Here is a 24,106-nt window from a genome sequence, read left to right on the forward strand (position 1 = left end):
GCAGCTCCAGGATACTTCATACCTCAGCCACATGACCGCCCCATTTTTTTGGGATTCGGACCACATTTTAAATAGCTTTTCCTCCATTATCTTCTGGAGAAAATTTTGCATAAAGATGGAAATCTGCTGGCAGGAATTCAGCTGGTAAAACAAGCAAATCCCTAGCAATGGTCCCACTATCAGGCCAACCCTTGGATTCAATTTTTCATATTAATCAGAACTGTATGTAAGGAACCAAACCCATTCATTGGTATAAAATGAACTGACAAAGTATCAGCTTATTACATAAGAGGATGACAAGTTCAGATGCTGTTCAGATACAAACTTGTGTGATACTGAAGTTACAGTGAAGGCATGCAATGTGATAACAGCAGATGTTTGCTATCTTGGACTAAAGTGTGACCTGAAAACAACATACAATTACTTAGAATAACTACCACATTGAAATTCAACAACTATCAAGAATGTGCCTTAACATTTTGTTCCACAGGATTTACCAGGAAACTCCTTAGAAGCATGGCCTAATGCACTTATTTTCAAGCTCAGGTCCCGGAAAACCCCTACGCATGATCATGAGCATCTCAAAAGGTTCCATCTGATTGCAACTCATTTTAAAAAAAAAAAAATAAATAAATAAATACAATTTCCTTGGCTTAACTGGAACACAAAAACTGGCATAAAATGGTTCAAAGCCAGTTATCTTGGATTTACTGCATGTTACACTTCCAAATATTTAAAAAATAAGTCAAAGAATGCAACTTTAAAACAAAAAGAATTCACAAGCATATTGCAAGCTTTCTGGAGCTAATCAGAACATTTTCTGGGTTTTACAGAGCTTTGGCAGACTGCAAGCTGTGTAGGGTTAGTGAAGCAACAGCCCTACTGTTCCAAAAAAGACCACAAGGATTTTTATAACTTACTGCAACATAACAGCTCAGAAATTTTTAAAACTTTTCCATGCCATAAACTCCTGGACAATTTTTTTGGTTGTAGAATTGACTCCTCCCGTTGGGTTCAGTTCCCTACATACCTTGTGTTAAATTAGTATAGTAACGGTTGAACAAGCTGAAGCTTCATTTAAAAGGAAAACATGCTAGATTTTTAAACCGAATGCATAACATTTTGCATGAGAAAGTGGCAGAAGTACCAAAGCAAGGAGAGTGAGGAGGGAGGGTGGGTTATACAGCCAATTAGGGCCTACAAGAAGCACGCGCAGCCAACAGCAATGTCTCCTACTCTCTACCAAGAGGCACTACTGCTATGAAAGGGTTAACATGCTGGTTTTACATGAAGAAAGTTGTACTGTACACAGTGCTCATATGTTACTTGCTTCTCTCACAAGTACACACACCCACACACATTTACCTATTAAATAAAAACCTCAGATTTTGGTCCTTAAAGCCATTCTGAGAAATATTGGGAAATTTTACGTGGTCTTTATTCTGTATCTTAATGGAAAATCAGCTTATTTAAAAGAATCTTTAATTTTAAAATGCTGGCTGCATTATAGAAATTTCTACTCAAGGAATTTTAAGCACTCCTGATGGCATCAACAACAGCTGAAAAGAATGGTTACTCAATATATTTCCTTACAATGTAGTGAGTACTACATTGTAACTGGTTTAAAGCAGCCCTTGTGAAAGGCTGCAGAGCATCTTCCACACAGGCACTTATGATCTGTTGGCCACAGATGTTAATCCCAAATTAATGTTTAATTGCGCTAAACATGAGGTTATGTACCTTGGTAAAGGTAACAAGATACTACTACGTTGCCCACTAAGTGACTTCTCATTTCCAGACAAAGGTATGAACACAACTCTGGTGTCCTGGTAGGCTGAGGTTCACTTGAGTCAGCATGATGGAACTGTAAACAGATGCAAATTGCTCTGCTGGCGCTTTACCCTCCACATGCTCAGGGTGGAGTAATCTAAGACAATGGTCTCAAACCCTCATCCCAAAGAGTCCTCTTCCAGGCAGTTTTAAACATTGCCCTAAATCCCCTGAAGAATGAAATCAACAGCTGACTATTTATGCTTAAGCCAATAATTTGTATAGAACTGTAAATAAAACAGCACTAGAAAGAGGTGATTTTAATCAGAAGGACTACATGTACATTGATCTCTAGAAAAAGTTAACCTCTTTCCTTGTAAATAAAACTGGCTTAAATTATGACAAATAAGCTAGTCACTTCATTCCACAGAAACATGTAATCGAGGGCGATCTCTACAACAACCTGGAGGGGAACTCTTTTGGTCCAAAGCTGGAGACCCCGTGAGCTGAAAGAGGACAGTGTGATGTTTCCACTGCCACGTCTGGTCAATGGCAGGCTCTAATGCAGGGGCTGTTGTGTAAGCATCAATGTGGCATGGAGGGAGAACATGCAGATTCCCAAGCTGTCACTCGTCCGCACTAAAAACTACTCAAATGAACTGAAGAGACTCAGCTTTCACCTTTTCCTTAATTGCATCGACCTGAAAGGGAATTCAAGAGGTGCAGCTTAGAAAATAAAAATTAAAACTGAAGAAAAGGAGCAGGCAAAGACAGCAAACAGATGTGAAACAATCAAGAAAGTATCAGAAATAACCCACAAATGCCAGAGCAGTCAGGACAGTGTCTTGATCTACAAATGCAGCCAGGTTAACCATCTGCTTTAGTCAAACTGAGTATGCCAACAGCTATACATGTTGTATAGTAAGACAGCTCCTTACCTGCACCCAATACGTATTCCAGTGTCAGTTTTAAGGACAATTACCACTGTGTCAAAAACTGGCTTACAACAGTGAGTTATTCTGAGGAGGATTTTGTCAGTTTGCCTAGCATACACTAGGGAGCCTTCATTATTAGAAATAAGCAACATCTAGTGTCTAAAACATTGTCACTGTAGTTCCAAACTTTGCAGGAAATGGTTGAACTGGTTGAACACCAGAAGAGGAAAAACAAGTCCCATTAAATAATTTCCAAATACAGCATGCTATCTGTTTATAAGGTGAAAAAGTAAATTGGACAATCTCCCTTCTGTGACATTGATTCTTTTCAGGCATATAAATGTTTTGTGATACCACATGGCCAAAAAGGCCAGTGGTGGAAAAAAGTGTTATGAAATGAAAATGTAACAACCTATGGAATTAAATTCATGAGGTCATTTACCCTAGTATTGGGTGGCTTTAATAAGAACACAGATGAAAAACCTGCTTTCACCACATTTGTCTGGGAAAGTAGTAATAGGCACGCATGAAAACAAAAGCATGAGAAAGTATGCAAGATGCTTAACTCTAAGAGGGCAAATTAGAAAGGGCATGACAATCTGAGCATAAGCAGTAAGCAGGCGTGTCACAGTGATATGATGAACGGACATGCCAGAGAAAGCACCATATGGCAGTTTAAAGGTTCGGAGGTCCCCTTGCAGATTGTCCATGCCCTGAGGCACCTAATGTTGTCCACTCTGAGGGTGTCAGCTGCAACTTCTCATTGAAAACAAAATAACCAGAAATCTTACATACAAGGCAATGAATGTAAATGAGGTCGTTCGCTGCTTTGTGGCAAGACTTTATACCTTTGAGTCTGCAGCACAGCAGGATGTGAACAGTAACTTAAGCAGAGGCTGAAAAAATGCTTAAGGGATCTTACCTTGGTCAGGTACTCTCTCATGACCTGGATGAAATAAGGCATGGAGAATTCCATAATGTTATGCCTCCAAGCAGTCTCCAAGACCACATCAGGGCGCAGAAGATCGTAGCAGGTGAACAGGCAGGCAGCAAAACACTCCTTCTTCCCTTCCTGCAGGAACCACTGAAGCAGCTCCTCTGCCAACTCAATGTCTTTAGACTCTGATGCATATTGCATGGCATCCTGGGTAGGTCAGAAATTCAGGGAGATCAAACAAGTATTGATGCTTGTCAAATTTTTTTTTTTTTTTTTTTAAAAACGATTCAAGGTGAGAAAGGAGGACATTTTCTGATGGACAAACTCCATACATAAAAGCTAGTACGTTATCCATTTCTATGAAAAACTGCATGGGCTGAAGTAGGTAAATAAGATTTTTAAGTGCAGGGGTCCTATAGCTAGAACTGCAATCCAGGATCTGACAAGCATAGATGTTGTTGGAATATATGGAAATATCCCAGATTAGAAAACTTGATGTGTAAAAATAAGTAAGAATGTCAACCTTGTACAGTTTGTCCTTCTTACAGAGCTCCACACTCTGCTTCCAGCGATTGTTGCCCTTGAAGAGGTAAGCTGCAATTCTCCTGAACTCAATAAGCTCATGTTTCTCCAGGCTCTGGGCCAGGGAGATGTTGTCAAAGTTGTCATAGGCATCTATAGATGTGCGCAGAGCCTGGGCAGGTAAGACCAAGAGAGCAAAAATTAATCTGGAGCCTTTGACTAGAGGAAGCAGCCACTGCCAGAAAGCTCATGTAACCTAGAAGGAAGTACATCAGCATCAAATCATCAAAACCGCTAGAGCATCAAATGCTGTACAAAAAGGACTTTTTGGGGAAACTGAGCAAAGTTCTAATAATTTGTATGCAGCAAGAAATTGTTGGGGGGGGGGGGAGAAAAGAAAATCCTTACCTGGTAATCTTCTTCTGCGATGAAGAGGTTGTTCAGTGCTTCATTGACTGACTTGTTGTTATGATTTTGTACAGATCTCAAGTAGGGCTTGACTAGTGGAAGCTGCTTAACCTAAGAAAATGAAGGGGAAAAAAAAAAAAAAAAGCAAGAGTTAATTCTTTCAAAACTGATATATATGTAGTGTAGGGTGGTACTTGAGTAATCCCTGTAGGGAAATTCAGTGAAACTCATGAATCCCTGAAGAAAATATCAACTTGCAATGAAAGGCATGAGGAACAGCCAAAAGACTACCTTGCTGAAGAAGTTGACAGATCGAGTATGGTCAAGTCGGGGAGACAGGACGATAAGGAGGTCATTCAGTAACAGAGGTTTGAACTCTAAATAAAACTGGATGGCTTTGTAGTAAAGCTCCACATTGGCCACCTATGAAAGAAAGATGAATAAGCATACAAATCCTGATACAAAAGCAAAGTCAAAACCTCCACGGAAAAGAAGCATCACAATCCATTGCTGAATCTCTACAACTGAGGTTACTTTTGTGATGATGTCCTTGAACTGTCCTTCCTTCCAAGCATCTGATGGATGGTTCATCATGGTGATGATGGCATTGTCATACTCCTCATACTTGTCATAGAGAAAGACAAGCTCTGCCCAAAGATGTGCCTGCTCAGCAGCCCTCAGCACCTGCAAGAAAGAATAGATCTGTGTTTTAACTGCTCCTATAAAAGCTAACAAAAAGGTGTTTTGAAACTTCAAGAGACCACTTATAACCGTATAATGGAAAAAAAGATATTGGCAAGATTGATTAAAAGCTATGAAAAATGTGACAATGTATATCGTAAAATATTAAGCAAAGAGTCATTTATTCACTTTTTACAAAAAAGGCCATGAAATGTTTAACAAAAAGACTGAATTGTGCAGTCAGTTTAACATCAGTGTAATAGAATGGCAAATGCACTCAAGTCTTCTCCACAGTACTAATGCTATATCACTGCAAAAACTTTTGTTTGAAATACGTATTGAATGGTTAAATTATAGCTTCTTTCAATGCTCAACTGCTTGTGTTGGTTACAACAGAAATTCATCCTGTCAACAGTGTGTCATCTTGCAACATTTAGGCACCATTTTGGGTTTTATAACCCATCTCTCATTTGCCTTGGAGAAAGGATTCAGCTAAACAAAAATAATAACAATTGTACATAATATGGAGTTTATATATAAACTGAACTATTTCTCTATTTAAAAGCCTTATCTAAAATTTGCCTAAGAAACCACACTGATACAAAGACACAGACAGCTGACAGTGTAGCTCGAACATATTTATACTTCAATCCAATAGCCAAAGTAGACCCATTGTGCAACATTCTACATGTTTCGGAAGACAGCAGGTGCACAGCTTGTTCGCAATCTAGACACTGGTCAGAAAAACCTTCTCTAAAAATTACAAATGCACATTAAGAATCCATAAATGTAATTTGGTTGACACACATGCACAACACTTATTTATATCCCAGTAATATCAAGCTCAGAGGGCACTGCTGTTGCATGCAAAGTCTCACAGCGCCTCTCACTGGCACTCTCCATCCCTCCACGATGAAAGCCTGATTGCTGCCAAAGCTCACAAAAATATATACCCCTTTTTCAGCCAATAGGCTTATTACTCAGTAAAATGGCTTTTTGCCCATTCCACAGTCATTTTTCCCCACAACAGATGTTTTATTCTGTAGAATGTATTGCATCGGAACCTTATATTAGACATTCTGGGTCAAGATTTGTGCCTGATGTCTCAAATCCTAAAGGTTGTTGTCAGTCAGCGGTGTTGATTTTAACTAATCAATGGCTAAATTTAGTTTAAAACTTCTACATTACCCTTGAAACAATGACCGCTAATGTACTATCTTAATGGTGGTGGCGATGCTGTGTATGGAGACATACATAAAACCCAACTACACACCTTCTACTGTCTATCACAGTGACAATCTCAACCATTTACAAAGGTAGATGTATCATAAACTAGTACTGCATATTTCTGAGTTATTATAATATACTGATAATCAGTGCTGCTACTGTTATGTTAATCCTTACAGCAGGAATTTGCCAAATGGTGATTTTACAGAATGAATTAAGTCCACTATATGAGAAAGGGGTATAGCACAAACCTAACAAATGGTCCCACTTAACATATAGTCCTGCCTGAAAGTATTTGAACCCCATACTTTGAACACTGAAGTAATGCAAGTGAAAAAAAATATGCGAACCCAAAGTTGCATTGGTTAAACCGAGTAGGTAGGGTGAGGCATGTAAATCATTTATTCATTTTTACAAGTTTAACATTTTATACAAGAATAATGACCATGCCTATTGGATTCACAACTTTCAAGCAGCACTGTAAATTAGAAATGAGAACAAAAAGGACTAACTTATTGAGGTGACTGGAAAACTGCTGACTTGCCCAATACTGGTACTTCAATTACGCATTTCTCTGTGGTCTCCTACCTTTGGAATATTGACTCGGGACCAGAAAAGCTCCAGATGCTCTCTCATCTTCTGTGGTTTGAACTTGGAGTAGAGGATGGCCAGCTCTGTGAACATACCCATGTGGGCTCTCTCTAGGCCCAGAGCTGCCTCCAGCATAGTGATGAGCTCCTCAAAGTAGCCACGGTCCTTTGGGAAGATTGTAGGAAGTATGGCTATGTCAGGGCATCCTTAATTCTTCATACTGATCTACAGTTCTTATAGTCCTAGTTAAGAGATCAATCTTTCCAATATCAGTATATTTTTCCTAACTAGGAGTACATACCTGGTAGTAGTTGATGAGCTCCTCCAGTTCATCAGCATGGACCACAATGTGCAAGCCACACATCTGGGCCAAACGGAACTCTTTTCCATCTACACAGGCAAAACACACCTGGAAGAAACATGTCGCATGGGCAAAGCAGATAGTGGTGAACTGATTCAGTTTTCTGAGCAGTGCAGTACTTTTAAGTCTCACTGGCAGCCATGAAATGTAGTTTTGTTTTTTTTTTTTTTTTTCCCCCCCTTCTTAAATGTCATCATACTGGAAATAAATATCTTACTTCCTTCCAGGTCCGTGTGCTGTTGGCCTTGCGGGCTCCATCAACAGCAGCCTGGTATTCTCCCAAGTGGACTAGAGTAGAGGCTAACCGGCCAAAGTTAGAGACATTGTTGTACAGTAACTTTGCTGCTTCATACATTTTTTCATCGTAGCATCGATCACCAACCTTTGGAGTGAATTAAAAAAAAGACATTACATTCCAAACAACTGAGCAAAACAGAAAGGCTCCATGTTGCTGGTGATAATATTTTTTTGCATGTGGAGACAGAGCATACTTGCTGGATGTGGGCATTATTAGGCCCATTGATGAACTCCTCGAGCTCAGCAAGGCGGTTAGTTTTAGCCAAAGCAAATATGAGCTCAGTCTCCACGTATGATTCGCGAGCCTTCTTCCGGGCCATCAGCAGGAACTTCACAAGATCTTCCCAGTTTCCTGGAAAAAAAGGATTCCAAACAAATTTCTTATTTCACAAATACCTTAACAGCAATGAGACAAACATCTCTAATGTAACCTATGAAGTTATAAAGCAGATTCTCCTGCTGGGTATCTTACCACTCTGACCAGCAGCCTGGACAACTTCCATGTATGCTGATGGATCATCAGCTTTGATGTAGGAGTCGATGGCCTCCTTTACCAGGCCCTTCAGTAGCTGGGCTTTGCCAAGCTGGCTCCACACGGCAGGCTCGTTGCAGCGCTCAGCAAACTCATATGCCCGGTCCAAATTGCCAATGTGTTCAATAAGAACCTACAAAACATCGCAGCCTCATGAGTGAGCAAAACCAAAGCTCTCCATGTACACTCCAGTAAAATTAAACATTGTCTGGCTAACCTGCACTGCAGAGGTGTTGACATCAAACTTCCTGAAGATGGCAAAGGCCTCCTCAAACAGCTCATTACTAATGGCTATGTTGGCGATGTCAGGCGCATCATAGTTATCCAGGCGATTAATGTACTCCATTACACGAGTTCGGTCTGCTTTTATGGCTGTGAGTATCAGGAGGTTCTGTAGGTTTCTGAAAAGACAACAAACACACTTTTAGGCTAAAACATTTTGCCCCAGCTCATTACTGCCTCACAGTGTCAACTTATGACTAATTTAGTATCTTTGTTTTTTCTTGTTGGCTTTATCATTACCAAAAACACATCTACCTACACAAACACATCTGAGGTCTCATTACCTGTGCTCGCTAAAAACCGAGTTGTCCAAAACAATTTTTTCCAGGAGTTCAATGAGCTCATTGGGAAGGTCAGCAGTCATAAAGGCCTTCACAGTGACAGATACCTCTTCTGGGTCCTGAGTCTCAGAAAGGGCTGTCTGTACCACCTGTAGAAAGAAAAGAGTTAAGTCAAACTGAAGACGCATGAAAGTTTCAAAGGTGAGTACCACTTCATTCTTCTCTTCTTACCTGGTCTATCAAAGGCCTCCGGTAGGGATTAGTCTCCAGGAGAACACTGGCCCAAAGTTCAGGATCTTTGCGCCGCACCAAGTACCGTGACAGACTTTTGAATAGAGAATTTTCATTGCAGACCTAGAAACACAGTTCCCATGGATTATAGATATGAATATCAGGCCTTAATTTAGTGGCGAGCACTGCTTTGCCAGTATAACCGCAACCTCAAAACAAACAAACTAGCATTTGCCTATTTTTAAAAATTTGTAAAACACCTTTCCACAATGAAACGGCTACTTCAGTAAAACTGGTACTGTAAACAAAGGTCCAAAATCAGAGTAATCAAAAAAAAAAAGCATTAACCATATGCATACTATGCAAATTTGCACCCTTAACTCCCTGAGTCAAACCCCCCCAAAAAAATTTTTTAAATGGAAAACTGCAACTATTCTTTAAGATGGAGACACTCACATGAATGAGCTCCTGGTCACACTGTCCTCGCTCATAAGCGACACAGGCCAGGTGAGGGTCCCGCTTCTCACAGTACTTCCCCACGACACGGCTGTCATAGAAGGGATTCTCCCGCAGGAATCGCTCTGGATTGTTGTTGCTATCGATGTAGATCTTGGCCAAAGCGTTATGAGTGGCAGGCTCTTCACAGCCCTCATGGATGCGAGCCTCCAGCCATGGCAACAGGAGCTTCAGTCTGTGCAGAAAAATGACACCTTACATGCTTCTGCAGCACAAAAATATTACTGTCATTATGTTCTTTCCACAACAGAGCTGCAAATTAACACACGGAAACTTTCTGGTAGACTTATAGAGGCACACCCTGCCACCTGCCCTTAATTTGTTCCTGAAAATGGGGTGAATAATGAAAAGGCAGATAATGGGAACACATTTCCCAATATTCCTTATGCGGAAAGTTAGTCGGTTCCTATCCATCCCAAAAAAATCCAACTAACTTTGACATATCTTTAATAACTACACAAAACATTTCAAAGAATAATGCAAAATAGTACACTATACGATATTTACTTATGTTGCCCATAAATGTTATAACAACTTGGCTGTACGGTGCCGTTGGTGGCGTTACAGAAAGGCAGCTCGAGAGACAGAAGTGTTCAAACGCAAGCTTTATTGTGCCTCAGAGTACACACACACACACACACACACACACACACACACACACACACACACACACACACACACCTGGCCAAAATCTCTCAAACTACAGAACATGGAGTCATTAATCCCCATCGCTCCCCACAATGAATGCCCAACAACTACTTCCTCAGTGGCAGTGCTGCATTATGAAAGCTCTCGCTCCTGTCCCGCCGCTACAATATATTTTGTAGCATTTTTTGTCAGTTTGAGTAAGGAAATATACAAAACTGTTCTTAAAGGCTAATTTTTCAGTTTTTTTCACAGGCGCTTTGATAAGGTGTTATAGAGGGCGGGATTGGAATTCAAAGTGAAAAATGGTATTAAGTGTTATTATAGTGAAAGTGCTGATACAGGAGGGCAGATAGCAGGTTACACCTGTAGATAATTTCTAAAAATCAAACTTTCTCACATCTGTCAATCATTAAGTATCTTAGCAGCAACCAACTTACTTCACCATACTAAGGGTGATGGAACATACCGGTTTCTTTTCTCAACCTCAGCCACGAGCTCATCAGTGGAGAACTGGCCCCTCACCACTAAGATGAGGTTCTTGATGATGTCCTCGGAGCAGTCCACATCGAGCAGCCCTCCAATCACCACAGGCAAGCGGCTTGGATTTACCTGGAGCATAACACACACTGATGTTAAATGTCAAGCTGACACAAACATCTTGAATCTTCATGTTCTCAAGACAAGATCTGAAACATGGCTGTATTTGAGTCCTCATAGTTTTGCAGTACAAGAATAAGTGAAAATGTAATGAAATTCCTACTTAATCCTATTCCATTAAGTGATTTAAATTAATATTTAAATGAAAAATTGTTATAACAAATCAATAACTAAAGAAACCCTGCTGAAAGCCTTCTCTTGATTCCCACCTTCTGCACGTAGATCTCAATGTACTTTTGTAGGTTGTTGCGGTAGAGGTAGAGGACGAGGTCGTGGACAAAGTCAAAGCGATCACACACAATAATAAGTGGCAGCTGGTCAGTCAGCTTTGCCTCCTATGCGGGGAGGGGGTATGGGGACAGAACAAGGTTTAAAAAGTCAGCTGTTACAGATCAATATGCAATTCAGACACCTCTTTCCTGAGAACAGTGGTAGATTTGCTGCACAAAGCCTATCTCTGACAGCTGACAACAGTAACCAATGACTGATTTTCTGCATCTTGAAAAAAGACTGCTTACGGTTTAGCAATCTTTTTTTTATAGTTTCACTTCCTGCGTTTACATCTGATAGAATTATCAATACTCACAAAAAGCTAATAGCAATAGTAAGTGGAAAGCAAGAATAAAGAGGTATACTGTCACCATGGAAAGCGGAGATAAACTAAACAAATTGGGGGAAAAACACAAATCAAAATTTTCATGGGGTGAACTGGTCAACAATTAGTACTGGATAATTTGATGAAACATTTTCAGAAATTAGTGAATGACTGACCTAGTATTGCATAAAATTAAAAAGTCTAAAAATATATCCTACAATTAAAAAAATGCTGTATAATGTATGATCATTAGCTTATAAAACCTTCAAAATACATCTTCATAATGTAGTGGGAAAGAGCAGAACAGTTTATCATATTCTAGTTTCCAATTCTACCATTTCTGACTGGTTCATTTTAAAGAATTAACACTATGTAGTTATGCACCATCAAGTTAAGCAATGAAAGCAAAACGACTGCTTGTAAAGAATAACTTTAGAAAAGAAACGTGAAAAAGGTCACCTTCAGGAAGTTCTTCACACGTTCGGCATCGTAACAGTTGCTTTCCCGGCAGATCCGCTCAACTTCTTTGATTTGGCCAGTTTTACAGGCTGCCTGGATGTACTTAAAGTGAACCTCGGGGTCCTGGCTGAAGTTCACAATGGAGCCGAGGAAGTAGAAAAGGCCTGAAACACACAACCGAGAAACCCAACTTTAAGAACAGGCTTGTCTGTTGCACCACGGCAGCTGAAATCAAGGGACTCCTCAGTCCATCTTTTCCTTAAGGAAGACCTTCAAAGAGGTATTAAAAGCTCTGCAAATAAAAGGGCAGCATATTCTGAATTTACATTTCACTTACTCCAGTCAAACTATTACATAATTTCGCAAACTCAGAAATTACACAGTGCACTAATTATGGACACAGGTTAAACACTGACACATCCAGCCTACCCTCAAAACTCTTGAAGGACTCAAAAAGTTCAGTGAGGGACTGGGTGGACAGCTGCTCATGGTATTTCGAGGCCACCTGGACGCATATCTGCAGGTTCTGACGGATGTTGGCGGAAAGCATGGCCCGCAGACACTCAAGGGAATCCTCCACAGACAAGGAGCCAAAGAAGTTCACTAGCCACTAAAAGAAGGAAGAATGTTTAAGCGGATGTGGCTCATTTCACATATTTTCCTCACTGTCACATGACCAAATGGAGAGAAGTGACTGTGGGCACACCTCTGGGTTGAGTAGGTGAGTGTGGACCACGGCTCGTTTGATATCGTACAGGTCAGTGTAGTGCTCCAGTGCTCTCTGGAGAAGACCTGCCTTCTCACACAGTTGGGCAATGTGGGCACGGTCATAGTGTGTGAACATCTGATTGCCCAGGATTGCATCAGCGACCTGAAACAACACAAAACACCCGCAAAAATCATAGCAATGTGCACTACATTAACATTTATTCATTTAGCTGATGTTCCAATGCCACTTGCAACGTTAAGCTACTTACCGTTATTTACCCATTTATACAGCTGGCTAACTTCACCGGAGCAATTTAGGGCAAGTACCTCGCTCAAGAGTACCACAGCTGAAGGTAGGGTCCAAAGGCAGCAGTGCTAACCACTACACTATCAGCTCCCCTCACTACACAGCTAATTTCAAAGCCTTAGAACAAAGGTCTCATAACGTAGTACTACGTTTACAGTTGCTCAAAGGACACAAAAGATTTTACAGAAAAAGAAGCCTCAGGTATAATATGGGCACCTGTGGAGCGTGCATGAGATTCATCTCCAGTAAACGGGTCTGCAGAGGTCCCTCTGAAGGGCGGTTGTTCTTCAAAGCGTCAAGCAGGAAGGAGGTGCACTGCTGGATCAGGTTGTACTCCATGAAGACGTCAACTATCTGTGCAGAGTACAGCAGTGGAAGACGGGTCTTTATGTCAAGTGGAGGTCAGAAGTGATGCAAAACAAGAACACTGCAGAATATCTGTATTTCAAACAGAGGGGCTGCTTTTGCCTGCAGACCTGCGTGATGTCAGCCAGGGGCTCCTCATCCTGCACCAACATCTGGGAGAACTGCAGACCCTGCTCAGGACTGATGCGCATCACATTGCGTAACAAAAAGATCCAGTCAGGAGTGTATCCAACCTGAAGAGGGGGGGGGGGGGGCAAGAACATAGCTTTATCAACAAGTAGGAATCTTTGTTTGAACGCATCCAAAATTTTATGACAAATTCAGTTAGTCTTCAGCACTAAAGGCAGCATTCTCTAAGCCCGTTAACCATAGCAGCAGGATAATTTTACTTAAGGACACTGGCAAAAGTTCCAGAGGTGGTTTACACAGTACAGTAAAGAAACTACGTTCTAGAGAACAGCACAAGCAATCCTGAAATCCCGTATTGCGAAAACATTTGAGTAGTACAGATCAAAAGGACTTTCGACAACAACTAGATTTGCCAATGAATCATATGTAATATATGAAATGAAAAGCATAGAACACTGGTGGGTTTTTACCTTTTTGGCATACAGTACAATTTTCTGGAACTGTCCGGTCTCTGCAAAGCACTGGATGACCTTGTTGGGAACATTGGCTCTCAGGTACACACTGAGGGCCAGAGTTGGGTCCACAGACTTTACCAGATCGCCCAGCTCCTCTGAGCACTCCAGCTGTAGAACAGACAAGAAAAACTTGGCGCCACTAGCAACTGCAAGAACTCAACAATAACTGCTGCATTTGTCAGCGAAAATATCCCACATTCCATTTCCTGGCTTTTCAAGGCACATAGCTTTGTACAGGAAACTGTTTGTGATTTACATGTGACTTATGCTAACAGAAAGAGCCACATCTGGTCATGCATATTAACCACTTAGTTTTATGACTTTCGGTTAGTTTTATTGCCAAACAGTTTATTCACTTAATCTTAAACAAGGCAGAAATCGTGGCTATAAATCAATCCCAAGAGTAAGAACCAGGAAAAAAAATACTTCCAATCACAAGTTATTATTGTTAGCTATTATTATTTTAGCTAATACCCTTATCCAAGGTGACTTACAAGGATACATTAACACAAAGCAAAAACACCTGCCTTGTCCTCCTTCAGCCACTTTTCCAGAAGCTGCTTGCGGCCTTGTTGCAGGACAGGCCTGCAAAGCTCCAGAGACTCAAACTTGTTGAGCTGGCCCTGATCCAGCAGGATGCCAAAGTACTGGAGCAGGGGGGATGTCTGGCCTGGTTGGGCTGGGACACTTTGGAACCGCCTGATGGTGTCAGGTGTACGCAGGATTCCCTGGGATAAACAAGGTCACTTAAGTCTCCCTTCTTTAAACAACTTTACATGTCACTTTGCCAATACCATTGTTTTTTAGGGATTTTCCATTTCTTGAGCTATGGATTGACCTGTATCTAAATTATAACAATCACTGATTCAGGACAAGATACAAAAAAAAAATAAAGTGACAGAGAAAACATGGTTACACTTGAATCAGACATTGTCAAACACGTTGTGAGTTTAGCATTACCTTTATAACTTGTTACAAACTACAGCATATTTAGAAAATAAGCACTGACAGGTTACTGTCATGTTACTGTTGACTGCTACTGAAATATTCATTATGTCCAAATAAATATAGAACTTGTAGGGAGTACACTGAGCGTGCGTCCAATCGTTCTCATGCAATAAAATTATCTGACAGACATCTCCTTTCCGAACCCCGACATGGCATTTTGAAATATTTAAGGCGATAACATGATCAATATGAACTAGTGCTAATAAGCATATATAATGGTTCAGTGAAAGTGCTGTTAAAGTAAATACAAATTAATCAGATTGTATGTGGATCTAACATCTAAAAACTAACTGTGCACTTACATGACTATGCTCAATCAGTAGCCCCTGTGTAGACAGGAAAGAGATACTAAATTTACTAGTAAAAGATGTGTGTGGTGTCCATGACCAATGCTTTGACATACCTTTGGTGCATTGGCTGCTACTTTTGCAGCCTCTGAATAGCTTCCAGCTGCAAACAGATTGTTGAACTTGCGCGCAAAGAGCTCTTCAGCACCAGCCAAGTTGTTTCGCACAGCCATGCGAAGGGCCAGGTCTGAGTTCTGCAGCACGTTGGTGATGTAAGGGATGATGTTCTCTTCCTCCACGCATACAGAAAGCACCTGAAAGTATACAGAGCAAGCTTCTTCATCCATCATATTCATTTTTTGAATACAAATGATTTGAAACGAAAAGCATACAAAGCTCAATGTACAAATACTACCAGATAAAAGCAATTTAAATAGTGAATGTATACAAAATTGAAGGCATTTCAAAAGCCTATATGATGGTACATGTGAAGAAAGACCTCACAATCAGTAACGTAGGGAGACATGAATACCAGCGCAGGCAAAGCCATTTCAGGCTGATTTAAAGTAAAGCTTTGAGGCTTAAGAAGATTAAAGCCATGTGTCTGGTACAGAATATCATTGGCAGTATCCTCCAGTGGGGGGTGCTACTGTTCAATGTCTCCTTAACTGGCCTGAGGTCCAAAGGCAGCCGTGGCTGACTAGAATCCTGCCTTTCGCACGACAGGGAAGCTGCACTCCTCACTAGCATCCCACATTCACCTCTGCTCGGGTCCCTTAATTCAAACACAGAATGAACTAGGTGTGTCAGAGACTGGGAAAATATATTTTCCTTCTCAAAAAGCAACTAAGCCAAATTACTGTTGAAATAGATCCATTCTAAAAAAAAAAAAAAAAGTGCTTTTGTTCTGCAAACATATTATAAAGATTTAACAGAGGCAAATTGTTAAGCACACTGAAAATAGCTGTAATTAGTCCCTCCGTCAGGTAATTTTTTTTTCCTCTTTTGGGGTGCAGTAGGTTGGGGAAGAATGATAAGCCCAAACATGGAGCTGTTCGTGTGGTTCGTCACAAAGGTCTGTATCTGCTTTCGACTCCACTGAATATTTGATGGATTTCTGGGCTTCGGTGGGGAATTATTCATTAGCCGACAGGATCCGGTCTCAGCAAATAAGGAAGAGACCGCAAGAGCCTTTCTTCTGTTTACTCAAGTGCTATGCTTTCCACTCCAATGGGAATTGTGAAAATTCGGGCTCTGAGGCCAGTTAAGAAGAACCCACTGGCTTTTCTTTTGTCTATATAGACAAACACTGGGTGGTAAAGGAATTTAAGTGCAAAAAAAGAGCAATGTTACTGAATTTGAGATATTTCTCCAATTACAGATTAGGCATCTGAAGAAACAAAATTGACCTGAATTATCAGAACTATTTTAGAATTTTTTTTTTTATTACAGAGTATATCATGCAAATATCTAAGGACAGCAGTCATTTGTGTATTAAAATGACAGACATTAAAATAAAAAGAGACTGGAGGGTGCCTGGAATTATACGTGTAGGATAGCAATCAATTCCAAATTAGAAATTGTCTAAGTCAGTAACCCTTTCCAATCCAGACAGTTCCAGTTCAGCCAAAGGAAGATCAGCTTTCTGCTGAAGTGTAATGCCAGACAGCCTCCCCACACAGGGAGCACCAACAGCAGTCAGATAAACAGACAAGCTTTGGCAGAGAGGATGAGCTGCATCTAATAAACACAGATTTACCCTGGGTGAGGGCTGTTCTTACTGTCACCTAATGAATTCAAGTCTTTTCTCTATAACACCAATGGCAAATTAATTTCTAAAACTTCAGTGTGGTGCCCACCTTGGACACGTGTTTGATGATGGCCCTCGGCCAACGGGGAAGCGCTACTGCATCAACTCTGCCGCTTTATCCTTCTGTCCCAAAGATGGGAGAGAAGCACCTGGGAAGGAGTAGCTCAGAAGACAGCCCAGCATTTCCACTGCAGCTGCTAGACCACATTCTAGAAATGCTTTCGCTGCCCTTTCCAGTCTGCCATGAAAAATAAGACTAGCATATTTAGTCCAATGTGATTCAACAGTCTGAGAAACTGGCTGCGTGACACATATTTGGATAAAAATTAGATATTTGGTGCAACGTGGTTCCGTGAATAAACGTTACCTTCAAGACCTTTGAAAAAGTCAAAATGCAGACCTGCACTTTTGAACATGAACTGTGGACCAGGGTCAGAATTCTGGTCAAACTGAATTTTCACCTATTGGTCTTTCCTATAGGGGGGTGCGGTGGCGCAGTGGGTTGGACCGCAGTCCTACTCTCCGGTGGGTCTGGGGTTCGAGTCCCGCTTGGGGTGCCTTGTGACGGACTGGCGTCCCGTCCTGGGTGCGTCCCCTTCCCCCTCCGGCCTTACGCCCTGTGTTGCCGGGTAGGCTCCGGTTCCCCGTGACCCCGTAAGGGACGAGCGGTTCTGAAAATGTGTGTGTGTGTGTGTGTGTTGGAATAACTGCTAATTACACAATAGTTTGCCTGAGCCACAGATACAACTAAGTCTGAGACTGCAGCCAAAACACTGGCTTAAACAAAATGTGGCCCCACAGGCTGTGCAACACAGGTGGTCCTCCTAGAAAAAAAAAAAAAAAGTGCCAGTGGAGACACTGACTCCATACCTGTCCTTTCCGGTTGACTCCAATGATGCCAGATGTAGCTTCATGGGGGGCCGTCACAAAAATGGTCTCCCCACTAATCCTATTCATGTAGATGCAAGTGCCCGTTTCCAGATCATAGAGGTGGATGTAGCCGTATTTGGTGATGAGAAAGACAACGTCCTGCTTAGAACTAATCTAGAAGTGAGAAATTTTAGGAAGAATGTAATGGTTGGGTTAGACAGGGCAGCCTAAGGGTATGGAGACCTGCAACACAATGAAGCTCATAAAAATGGATTCCTCTCTAATCCCACAGCATTCTGCACAAACAATGGCTACACATGCTGTATGGCTGTCCCAGATTACATGTAGATACGCAGTTACCTGCATGGCTACTGGAAAGTCATTCTGGGCTTCAGGGGGGAAAAACACATCCACGGCTTTCTTTGGAAAGGGCTGGTTCCCTGTTGGAGGTGTCCCCACCTCAATAATATGCAACTAGAGAAGAAAATACAAGCAACAGCTCCTTTACGATTTATGTCTAGGAGCTTTAATAAAGTAAATTTATTAAATCAGTGAGTTGCTACAGGAATTTTATCCTGAAATTCTTATCGTCTCGAGCTGTTGCTCCCTTGTAATAACCACATTGCACAATTTTAGAGCTATTATTTTGTTGGATCAAAACTAGCAAGAAAAAATAATTTACACAACTGGATATTTTTCAACGTTGTATACAAGGGTGAGAATTTTCCAATTTTTACAATTAAAATGACAAACAACAGAAGAACTATAACAACTTGCCTGATATAAATTTTTAGTAAATTCTACACATTGACTGAGAACCGGGCTTTCAAACTAGAAAAAGTCAGGTCAAACAGTTATGGAACAATATACTTTTACAGAATAAGAATGAATTAACTAGAAATGTTGAATTTAATTTGATACTGAAATTTTGATGAAGGATTTTTACAAGATGTAATGTCATTATGCTCAGTGTTTATCTTGTTATGAGTCAGTCTTACAGAAGTATTCTTATAGCAGCAAAATCATTTTAACATACTTTGACAAGCTGTCAGCAACAGCCAGTGACACACATCCTAATACACCAATTTCAGCTCTGGGTCTAGAGCTCTGCTTACAGTAATGACATGAGAACCTCAGTAGTGTGCCCCACTTGCCTGTTTCCTGAATGGGTACAGAAACACACATTAACTCAATAACCAATATTTGCCAAATGAACTGCATACCTTCCCCCCAGCTTGACCCCTAACAGCAAAACAGAAAAGGGTGGATTCTTCTGCATTGCCCTCCATTTTAAACTGAGCAAAGCTGGCTGCATGGCCCTCAATTGGCTGGGAGACCTTTCTGTCCACGGAGTACAGCTGCATGGCACCCACAACCCGGTTTTGCTACAACGGAGGACAAAACAAATCTCAGATACAAAGGCACACATGTAAGGCAGTACCACCCAAAAAAAAAAAAACACTAAAAAAAGAGCTTCCCCATCACAAAACAGATGCTTTCTTCCAAGAAATAAAATTTATTCACTAAATCTTCTAGAAACCACATGTCCATCCTTTAAAGCATCAGATCAGTTCATGAACCCATTATATAGCTGTCTGACAGAGGATTAGCACTCTTGTTTAATGTTTGCATCTTTTAGGAATTTGTGGCAAAGTTTTGCTGTAATTAGCGTGCATTAAGACTGATCAAGTCATCTATTTAAGCAGCACATAAAACTGCAATTGTATCGGTGGAGCCAGGTAAGATGATCAGCCAATCATATGGCCAGAACACCCACTCTTCCTACCCTACCTGTGCAGAGATACCAATAAGGAGCAGCCACTTTTGCTTGGCATCAGTGCGGTAGTTGATAATTTGACAGCCTGCCAGGCTCGAATGCCGGTCAAAGACTTTAACTGGCTGGGAGTCTCCCTCCATGCTCCAATGGTAGACGGCATTGTCTGTAACCAGCGCAACCGTGTTGAGGGAGATCCATTTCCAAAAGGTGACGTCATCTGACATGGTATGAGCCTTCATCTTGCTCTTCATCTCAATGTTGAAAATTTGAAGAGTTTTTGCCGCTGCAGTTGAAATGCAAACAGAAATTAGAAACAGCCCACTGGAATGACAACAGAATTACAGTCATAGCTTCAAAGTGACAAAAAAAAAAACACCAATTCCACTGGACTGGGCAGTGGGATGGATTAAGAGAGAGGAAAAAAAATACATAAAAACAGGTACAGAGAAAACAGCAATGAACACCACAAATCTGTAGAAATGTGCCCAAGACTTTCTATTGGTAAACTGCAGCTGTAAAGAGGACAATAGTCATCTTAACCCCTACTTGATTACTTCTATATTTACAAACTTTCAGTTTTAAACTTTTCTACCTGCATTTCTTTCAGAAATTTGAAGTTTATGAAAATTAAGTTTCAAATGACAACTTAAAGCAATGGCAAACTAATAAGATCACTTAATGTGAAATGGCTAGAATGGTATTTTAGTGAACTGGGATATGCAGCAAATGCAATAAACTATTTGTGTGAGAGTCACAAGAGAAAGGATTAATCACAACTTATTTATGCATGAGTGCCCTGTTCAGTTGGGAAACCTAACCAGATTTATGTAGCTAAATATATCCGTAAAACATTACATAGTAATCAATATATATCAATATCGCAGTAGTTCTATAGCTTAATGTTTAACTTCTTAAAGACCATTGTTAAAACTGAGGGTCATCTAACACGCTAAACATCATAACTTCAAAATCAAGGAAGAGACAGATAACAGAAGGGCTCCTGAATGCAATCCATAAGTAAAACACAGCCATAACAAAAACACAAGCTGGCCAGCAATATTTTAGTATTTTACAGGGCCCAGTTAACCACCGAGGGCAAGCAGAGCTACCTACCACACACTGCTACTAATCAAACTGCCAATATTAACATATTCCATAAAAAGTAGTCCAACAATTTTGATTTAAATGCAAAATATTCAGCTGTCAATCCAATTTATAGCAAATTGATTTCTGAACAGGGTTTGCCATCTAGAGAAGATGACTTCAGGATGTGCAATCAACATACAAACAAAAAAGGCTGCAATTAATTTTATTAGCTGACACTTTTCTCCTAAGGGACTTACAGTGCTAAGCTACTTACACCGGTTTACCCAGTTTTACAGCTGGATAAGTGAAGCAACTCAGGGCAAGTACCTTGCTCAAGAATGCTACAGCAGGAAGTGGGACCAAAACCTGCTACTTATGTGTCCAAGGGCAGCAGTTCTAACCACTATGCCACCTGCTGGTCAATTAAAGAGTGACTAAGTTGTTGCTGATTTTGCACAAGCTGTGTTTAAACTCACCATAATGGATGCTGGACAAAATTTACTCTTTGCAAGACATACATAAGTACAAAGGACAAAAATGTGTAACAAACATGTAAGGATGTACTTCTGTGCAGCGCTTCAGTTCAAATATACAGCGGACAAAAATCACCATAAAACTATGACAGACTTGTACGATCTGCAGTGTAAAATGACACTGTTCTACAGTTTACATGACATAAATACAGTTAAATATGGAGCGGCATGTCACATGCCAATCAAGACAAATCAGCCTGAATTTAAAAAAAAAAAAAAAACAAAATTTTTTTTTTTTGCATCTCTCAAATGATATACCAGACTAATGTTGTACTTTTATACAAACATCAACATCCAAGCCAGAAAAATTGTGAAAGTTAAATCCTGTTGAGTCATCTGGTTAAGAGTAAGGAAGGGTTACTCCACTGCAACCACAAGCAACAAATTAGTGAAATCTACTGCATTCCCTGGAGATTAAGAATATTGACAGAGGACCACCTGCAGCAATGACAGCCACCCTGGCTGAATGTGGTTTTAAAGAAAATTTAAATTATTCCCATATGCCCTTCAGAGAGAGCAGCTTTCTTGTCCCCGTTTCCCACTTTGCAAGTAATAAAGCTAATTACCAGAAACAGACGAACAAGTACCTTGTTAAAATACACATCAGTGTATTTTAACTCTGGTATTTTACTTTGTAAAGTTTGAGCATAAACAATTTAAGGTTCAAGAACTACACTGGCATTCTGTCTTTTAGTAACTAGAATTTCACAGGACCAACCAAGATCACGAAGAATACTGGCCCATGTGTTTGTTCAGCTGGGATTGACATTCAGGAAAACAATGTCCTCACGTGAAATGACTCATACATTTAAGTGCCAAAAATCATGTCATGATTCAGAACATCACACTGGTACTATAAGAAATGGGTCATCTAAATAGCTGTGGCTTACAAAACACTGCTTTACAGAGCTGGTCCTACAACACATTTAATCAATTCTTAAATTAGCAATGGAACAGAAGTACCGAAAATATATTTTGATTTTTTAATCTATTAGTTACAGATCCAATTCATTTTTTTTTTTTTTTAATTGAAGCTGTTCAGGTTCAGTACTATTCTGAAGCCATGGAACTAAAACAAGTTTCTTCATTACAAGCTTAGCACCTTAACTACAATGCCCCTTCTGCCCCCTTCATTAAAAAAATGCTCTGGATGAGAACAGACATTTTTTTCTAAAACAAAACCATGTCATCACAGAGACCATTTTTCTCAGAGACCATTAAAACAGGATTGTAACTTGCACAATTCAGGAAACAAATTTTAACTCACCATCTGCATACATAAGAAAGCCGTAGAGAAACAAACAAACAACGAGACAAAGCAATTACCATGGCAGGACAAAGTAATGAAGTTTTTCTAAAATTTACTAGAAAGTATTACTTGCAACACCAGCAGCTAACCAAATTATTTAAAAAATGAAAAAATGTCAAGAATATGACAGCCACGGACGTGAGGCTAAGAACACAAGAGATGAAATCTTAATATTTTAAGCAAATGTTACTATTAACGTGAAAAATGTGAATTTAAACATGAAACACCTTGAAAAAATAGAAGGCTGCTAGATCTGGCATGTTTCTGAATATTTAAAAAGCAATATCTAAGGAACAAAAAGCACAATATGAACTATTATGTGCAGCATTGTGTTCATTCAGTCCTACCTTTCAGAGCAATAACCTTGCTGGCAGGGTTCATGATGGCGCTGTCTGCAGAGATGGGCCGACGGATAGGGGTGTTTGGGTCGTTCATATCAATGATTACCACCTGAGCCTGTTCACCGACCTTCTCGCGAACGCAGATGAACTTATCCGACTCCATAGTCAGAGTGCTGAACCCAATATTGGCGGGATTTATGCCCAGGTTTTGGAGCTGCAAATGAAAAGATGTATTACTGAGCTGGTGTCACATGTGGTAAATCAGATTTTAAATCAGGCAACGACACAAAGAAAGTTATATGTGAGAAGTATTATTTTACTACGCTGAATTCAAAGTCTATCGCAAAGGTTTCTCAGTCAGATTTTAAGAAACAGCTACTGAACTTTAGCAGCCAGAACTAATGCAATTACTACACACCATGTCTTTCTGAGGTTAATTTGTCTCTCTCAGGCATTTATTTCAAACCCTAAACCGAGTAAATCTCACTTCCTCAGAGCTGACAGGAGGTTCAACTTTTGGTAGGAACACAGAGTTAAAAATTAGTTTTTACAAAGATTAGAACAACAATATTAACAGTTGTACATCTGGAGCGATTTTGTGTGGACTAGTCCAGGAACACACGAGCATTTTCCCCACTATTAGAAACAATGGAAACGGCTTATTTATCATCAAGATGTTAACCTTATAAACAGATTTCCAGGAACAAATTAGGTTTGAGTACTGGGTTCTGCATGTTCTTTTGTCAAAAGTTTTGACATCAGACACAGTGATGATGGAAAAAGGATACCAACATATTGCTATGTCTACTAGTGTTTTGTCAATCCACTTACGCAACATGGGCAAAATGTCACTTCATATTTCAGCAGAATCTCTTATAGTAGTATAGGAAAGGAGCGACACCAATAATTTCCTTGCAGTTTGCATGGAGCATCAAGGGTAAATAGTTTGAGTATATCAAAGCTAGAATTTTTCAGCATTTCTCAGTTTAAGGAGTAAAAATATTCACAGAACACTCATCCTTTAATCAATAACAAAATCAAGTAATAAATGTGTGTATCCATTACACCTTTAAATGCAGAAGAAACACTGAAGAGTATTTCTGAAATATTCTTGTACAGCGGCTGGGGAG

General features: G+C 40.2%; 1 protein-coding gene across 4 annotated transcripts in view; it reads right to left on the reverse strand.

The window, feature by feature from the left end:
• LOC108938327 (clathrin heavy chain 1-like) overlaps positions 1–24,106 on the reverse strand; it is a 28,580-nt gene that overhangs the window by 1,922 nt on the left and 2,552 nt on the right. Inside the window, exons 2-32 of one of the 4 annotated variants that reach the window (XM_029255318.1) lie at positions 22,983–23,190; positions 22,594–22,596; positions 19,722–19,990; positions 19,154–19,315; positions 18,291–18,404; positions 17,931–18,104; positions 15,367–15,564; positions 14,483–14,683; positions 13,911–14,063; positions 13,422–13,544; positions 13,162–13,299; positions 12,637–12,801; positions 12,360–12,540; positions 11,931–12,094; positions 11,086–11,211; positions 10,686–10,828; positions 9,512–9,746; positions 9,056–9,178; positions 8,828–8,973; positions 8,479–8,662; positions 8,202–8,394; positions 7,924–8,081; positions 7,650–7,814; positions 7,373–7,480; positions 7,069–7,236; positions 5,107–5,256; positions 4,864–4,995; positions 4,573–4,683; positions 4,166–4,336; positions 3,628–3,849; positions 2,451–2,471 (exon numbers count right to left, since the gene is read on the reverse strand). In XM_029255318.1, coding sequence (XP_029111151.1) covers positions 2,451–2,471; positions 3,628–3,849; positions 4,166–4,336; positions 4,573–4,683; positions 4,864–4,995; positions 5,107–5,256; positions 7,069–7,236; positions 7,373–7,480; positions 7,650–7,814; positions 7,924–8,081; positions 8,202–8,394; positions 8,479–8,662; positions 8,828–8,973; positions 9,056–9,178; positions 9,512–9,746; positions 10,686–10,828; positions 11,086–11,211; positions 11,931–12,094; positions 12,360–12,540; positions 12,637–12,801; positions 13,162–13,299; positions 13,422–13,544; positions 13,911–14,063; positions 14,483–14,683; positions 15,367–15,564; positions 17,931–18,104; positions 18,291–18,404; positions 19,154–19,315; positions 19,722–19,990; positions 22,594–22,596; positions 22,983–23,190 — 4,809 coding nt within the window. The remainder of the gene's footprint in view (positions 1–2,450; positions 2,472–3,627; positions 3,850–4,165; positions 4,337–4,572; positions 4,684–4,863; positions 4,996–5,106; positions 5,257–7,068; positions 7,237–7,372; positions 7,481–7,649; positions 7,815–7,923; positions 8,082–8,201; positions 8,395–8,478; positions 8,663–8,827; positions 8,974–9,055; positions 9,179–9,511; positions 9,747–10,685; positions 10,829–11,085; positions 11,212–11,930; positions 12,095–12,359; positions 12,541–12,636; positions 12,802–13,161; positions 13,300–13,421; positions 13,545–13,910; positions 14,064–14,482; positions 14,684–15,366; positions 15,565–17,930; positions 18,105–18,290; positions 18,405–19,153; positions 19,316–19,721; positions 19,991–22,593; positions 22,597–22,982; positions 23,191–24,106) is intronic. The other 3 variants (XM_029255319.1, XM_029255320.1, XM_029255321.1) reach the window with 3 other exon arrangements.

This window comes from Scleropages formosus, chromosome 10, assembly GCF_900964775.1.
Source record: "Scleropages formosus chromosome 10, fSclFor1.1, whole genome shotgun sequence".
Lineage (NCBI taxonomy): Eukaryota > Metazoa > Chordata > Actinopteri > Osteoglossiformes > Osteoglossidae > Scleropages > Scleropages formosus.